Genomic DNA, 6,000 nt, shown 5'->3' on the forward strand with positions numbered 1-6,000 from the left:
TTTATTCTTCTTTCCTCTGCTGCCTTCCAGACTGCATCTTCATTCTCTTAATTTTCCACTTCTATATCTTCCCTCTGTCCCTTGCATCTCTCCCCCCTTTTTAATATTTTCCTTCTACCCATTTTCCTCACCCCACCTATCCCCCTTTTGGGGACAAGGAACGGTCATTGGGAGAATGGGTGATGAGTCAGACTTGGCAGCATGGGGTCCTTGAGAGCGAAAGTTGGGTCAGACAGGGCCAATATGACGGGCAGGCTGAGGTCAGACACACATGGTGGGGAGGGGGAATGTGTGCAAACTGTTCTCAGAGAGTTCCCAAAGTTCCGTATGGGAAGGCCAAATTCCATCATCAAACACACAGGCACGCCAGAGTGCCAACAGAGGCAAAGGGTCAGAGCCAGGTGGAGCTTGGGGCGAAACAAGGGGAGGAGGTAAAGTCAAGAGCAAATGGAGAAGGGTCCCTGTAATTGCTACAAAGGGGAACTGTGTCCCCGAGGTTCAATTTAGTGGCTCCTGGGGAGGGAGACAGAGCACTTGGGTCTGTGGGCTACAGTTACAAACACAGGATCGGTAGTGGTGTACTATTCCCTTTACTGGACATTTATATGACATTGAAGAATGTTTTAAGTGCTTCTCAAATTGCTTAATAAAAAGTTTTGTATTTAAGCTTAAAATGACACAAATTTCATAGCAATATCCTAAGTAAACCTAGATATTTGTCAATGATTTTCAACAAAACAATGCATTGCAAACTCCTTTATAGTACAGTTTTGTAAATGTCTAATCACTATGTTGTATACCTAAAACTGATATAATATTGTATGTCAACTGTCATTGAAAAATAAAAAAGAGAGAAAAAATAGGCAAGAAAAAGAGTAGCATTCTGTCCTGAACCTCTTTCAGGACACAAAAAATATCTATTCAGAGTTTGAAAAAGATTACATTTAAACTTAATTTAAATTTTAACTTTTAAATTCAGATGAAATTTTCCATGTTTCTACTTTAAGGTTTGGGGTATTTTATGTAAGAGGCAGATTTAAAACTGGTGCATTAAAACCAGAACTAGTTTTACTATTTATTCTCTAAAGCATTCAATTAAAAAAAAAAACCAACACCTCTTACCGAGACAAAAACATTATGAGAATAAGGGAAAGAGAATGAATAGGGGCTTTGTGACATGGGAAATCTTCAATGAGGCTCGAAACCTAGGATGTTTTGCTGTCTTTTACCCATTTACTTATTATGGTGGGGAATTCAACTGATGCCACTTAATACCAACTTCTTTCGAGTAATGGCTGTCATCATATGAAACACATATTCATCAAAAGTGGGCAAACAGCCCTAACCGGTTTGGCTCAGTGGATAGAGCATCGGCCTGAGGACTGAAGGGTCCCAGGTTCGATTCCAGTCAAGGGCATGTACCTTGGTTGCGGGCACATCCCCAGTAGCAGGTGTGCAGGAGGCAGCTGATCGATGTTTCTCTCTCATTGATGTTTCTAACTGTCTATCCTTCTCCCTTCCTCTCTGTAAAAAATCAATAAAATATATATTTTTTAAAAAGTGGGCAAACATTTTCTTGGGCTGCCTCTCTGAGACATATTACAAATGAAAAACAGATTAGACTTTTTCCAAAAACATCTTGTCTTACCTTGTACCGACAGAAACCTCTGAGAATTGTGTTGCACATAATCTAAATCCCTAGTAGTTACTCTATATTTAATGTTTTCTTGGATGCCAAATGTGAACACAGATTTCTTATTTTAAATTTTCTATGATTAATGATCACGCTATATGCAATCTTATTTTAAGCTGAATTTGTGGGGTTTTGTGAAACACATGCAGAGATATATTTTTTTCTGAAATGGGTTAGTTTGTTTGGTGCTGCAAACACAAGTCCTATTTTAAATTTCCCTGTGAACCAGTCAGCTCTGCTCTGTTTCACAGCCAGCCTACCCCTGCCTCTTTTATCATCCACCTTGAGAATATGAGCCGTGACTGCAATGAGCCGACCTAAGACAGCGCGGGTGCAGCAGGGAAACTCTATCGCTGCCTGTAGACAGTCTTAAAGTCCTGGCTCAGTAACTATCGATTCAAGACACCAAATCTGAACGAAGGAAAGAATGATCACATTTACTATTCCATAGCTTACCAATGTTAATGGTCCAATTAAATTCACTTTCTTCGTTTCTTTCCTGTCTTGGTTGCTGAAAAAAAATATAGAATTGCTTTAATTTAAAACTGTTACAAATATTTCACAGTCAACTGAATATAAATTTCAGTAGTTATCATATTCAACTTTTATAATATTTCTAATATAAAACAGTGATGGCTGCAAATTATAAAAATTACCCAGTTTAACAAATACTTTAAAGGCAATCCCCTTTTAACTAAGGTAACTGTCCAAGGTACTACAGGACTGTCTGGGTAAACAGAAAGGGTCACCTGCCTTACAGAGCTCAAACACAGAGGGAAGATGAGCATGTTAACAGTGCCTGTCAAATGGATTACAGTAGTCACCCTTCCCTATCCACAGTTTTGCCTTCTGCAGTTTCAGTTACAGCCAACTGTGGACTGAGAATATTAAATGGAAAATTCCAGAAATAAACAATTCATAAGTTTTAAATTGTATGCCATTCTGAGTAGCGTGATGAAATCTCACGCTGTTCTGCTGCATCCTGCCCAGGACGTGAATCATCACTTTGTCCAGTGTATCTATGCTGTAGATGCTACCCCCCTGTCAGTCACTTAGTAGTCAATTTGTCAGTTATCAGATTGACTGTTGTGCTATCACAGTGTTGTGTTCAAGTCAGCTTATTTTACTTAATAATGACCCAAGTGCAAGAATAGTGATGCTGGCAATTTGGATATGCCAAAGAGAAGCCATAAAGTGCTTTCTTTAAGTGAAAAGGTGAAAGTTCTTGACTTAATTAGGCATTTTATCATATCACATCATCACAAGAAGAGGAAGGGTGAGTACAGTATGATAAGATATTTTGACAGAGAGAGAGAGAGAGAGAGAGAGATCATTCATACGGTGGGGGCAAAAGTAGGTTTATTGTTGTGAGTACTCGAAACTCAGAGTTTATTCTTATTTAGTATTTATTAATTATTGTTCTTTTCCATATGAATAACTGTAAATCTACTTTTGCCCCACCCTGTATAACTTTTATTACAGTATATTGTTATAATTGCTCTATTTCATTTAGTTATTATTGTTCATCTCTTATTGTGCTTAATTTATAAATTAAACTTTATCATAGGTATGTATGTATAGAAAAAACATAATATACTAATATAGGGTTTAGTACTATCTGAAGTTTCAAGCACCGACTGGAGGGTCTTGGAAGATATTCCCCATGGATAAGGGGGACTACTGTAAATTCTTCTTTGGCTAAAGAAACATATTGTTCTAAAAATAGGAAAGGCCACTCTTCTAAAGGGTGTGGGGAGTGGTGTCAGGAAATCTTGTTTACTCTACATTCAAAACACATCCAGAATTCAACCACTGCTCACCACTTTCATTGCTATTCCATTAGCCCAGGAGAATGCCTGCCTAGTCTCTCTACTTCCACTTACTAGAATGCCCACTTTAATGTACCTCAACACAGCAGCCAGCCCAATTCATTTAAAAACTCAAGTCAGCCTATGCTGAGCCTCTGCTCTAAAGCCTACAATGGCTCCCATTTTTCTCAGATGTAAAATCCAAAACCCCTACATTGGCCGCTAGGGCCTTGTTACCTCTCCGACCGCACTTCCCACCGCCACCTCTGCTTCCTCTGCTCCCGCCACCCTGGCCTCTCTGCTGTCCTGTGAACACAGCCAGCATCCTCCCCTCGCAGGGTCTTCACACTCTCAGACGCCTCTGCCAGGAGAGCTCTCTTCAGACACCCACACTCGCTCTCCTCTCATTTCTTTCAAATCTGTGCTCAAACACTGCCTCCTCAATGAGACCTACCTTAACCGCCCTATTTAAAACTACACACTACTTCCTCGTCACCCTCTTGATGTCCTTACTCTTGACTAATGTTTTTCCATAGCATTCGTTATCTTCTGACATTTACTGTAGTTTACTTATTTAGCCTGTGTATTATTTATGTCTGCCCGCCACACAATAATGTCAGTTCATTCCATGAGGGCAGAATTGTGTGTGTGTGTGTGTGTGTGTGTGTTTATAAAATTCATTTATTTGGCTTGATAAAGTTAACTCATAAAACTTGATCCCAAATTATTTAGAACATTTGCTTAAATCAAAGGGCAGACATCTGCCACAAACTATGTTTATATGAACGTGCCACAGGCAGTAGCGGCATGACTGGAATAAGCATATAACGAAGTTTCCATTTTCCCTAGATGACTGAGGTGAGCTTAACTTCCTTTGAATGCAGAAGCTTTTTATAAAAAGTAGCCTCATTACATTTAATTTCATAACTTTGCAGGCTTATTGTCTTCTTAACGTCCTGCATTCCCTTTTGAACTGTTTTCTTCTCTCCAGCACAAGGCTGTGAGCTCCATTTCTGAGAACTTCCTTAGGTTTTGGAGTGTTACTGCATTTTTTTTTTCCTTCAGGGAGAGCTCCTTTGTACACTTATCAAATGTTCAGCCAAAGCAATACATAAATAGCCTTCCTGGTGAAAATGCCACCTATTTATAGAGTCACAGTCAATCCCAGACTAAAGTGCCAACTGATGAATACCGGATCTTTCCGGTAGAAATTCCACCATACATCCGTTTTCCAGTTCTACGGGGCAAACTAAACTTTCCATGAATGAGTGTCACGGTACTCAGAAGGAACAGAGCAATATCACTGGAAGAAGAAGCCAACAGACTAAAATGATGCTTCGGTTCCAACATCAGATAGGCATATTTCAGTTGGCTAATCAGGCCCCTTGCAGCTTGAGGACACACTAGGGAACTTGATAAATGTGTCTCCCTGGGTGATTACTCCGTGACACGGGTCATTTAGTTCTGGATGGCCTGGTGTGAACTCAGAGGCCATACATAACTGCCTCATAAACTATTCGAGGCCGAAGGCGAAAATGATTCACTATTCCCACAGTGAAAGAGGAAACAAAGACAGCACTCCACTGACCGGTTGCTTCTGCTCCTACAAAGGCCTGTGAAGTGCACTTAACAGGGGCCCCCCGGGAACCAAAGAGCCAGCACCGGGAGAAAGACGCGCAAGCAAAGGAAGCCCTGAGCTCCCCCCCTCCCCGCCTTGTATTGGAACAAAAACTGATTTGGAAGCGCGGGGTACGGAAGAATGAGGCTGCCCAAGGGCCCCCCTCCCCACCTCAAGGCCCGGGGCTGAGAAACGCGGAACCCGCCCGGCTCTGGGAGGAGGGGGAAGGGGTAAGACAGGAGGAAGAGGACTAAGGAGGGGGAGGAGGGGGACCAGCTTCCCGGCCCTGGATCTAAAAGCGCACCCATCCGCCGCGAATGTTTGATGCTCCATAAGCATGAAAAAGCAGATGATGTTTACGAAAGTTGTTTGTAAAAGTTTTGAGTTATATAACACCAGGATTGTTATACAAGAGATATTCCCCGAACCACCCTGACAAAGGGAAGCGGGCGCCTGGAAAGACAGCCTCTTCCCGAGCCCGCCCGCGGCGCCAGGAGCCGCAGGGACATTCCTCGGGAAAGGTCCGATCGCAGGCGAGACGCCCACAGGGGCTCCGAGACCCAGGCCCAGGCACCGAGCAGGTTTTGTGAACTCCCGTCCGCGGCCGGATTCGGCGCGGCCGACTCGCGCGTAACGGGACCGGGTGCCCGCGGGGCTGTACCTGCTGTTGCTCCTCAGCTCCAAGTCGCCTCCCGCTCTCCTGGGGCGCCGGGCCGTGCCGTTCCTTCCCGCCTCCAGATCCATCGCTGCCTGGGGAGAGAGCACAGCTGCAGTCCCAGGGCCCCCGCCCCGGCAGCCGGCCTCCCCGCGGCCCCCGCCGGAGGGGTCCCGCCGGGGCGCCGGGGGTGCGGGGGCCGGGGCGCCGGGGGGAGGGTCCCCGC

The 6,000-nt window shown here is 43.7% G+C and overlaps 1 protein-coding gene across 1 annotated transcript in view; it reads right to left on the bottom strand.

The window, feature by feature from the left end:
- ABCB4 (ATP binding cassette subfamily B member 4) overlaps positions 1 to 5,865 on the bottom strand; it is a 66,168-nt gene extending 60,303 nt beyond the window's left edge. The window contains exons 1-2 of the mRNA XM_014464613.2: positions 5,781 to 5,865; positions 2,150 to 2,204 (exon numbers count right to left, since the gene is read on the bottom strand). Coding sequence (XP_014320099.1) covers positions 2,150 to 2,204; positions 5,781 to 5,863 — 138 coding nt within the window. The 5' untranslated portion in view covers positions 5,864 to 5,865. The remainder of the gene's footprint in view (positions 1 to 2,149; positions 2,205 to 5,780) is intronic.
- Positions 5,866 to 6,000: the final 135 nt, after the last annotated feature.

Source organism: Myotis lucifugus, unplaced genomic scaffold, assembly GCF_000147115.1.
Source record: "Myotis lucifugus unplaced genomic scaffold, Myoluc2.0 scaffold_257, whole genome shotgun sequence".
In the NCBI taxonomy this organism is placed as follows: Eukaryota; Metazoa; Chordata; class Mammalia; order Chiroptera; family Vespertilionidae; genus Myotis; species Myotis lucifugus.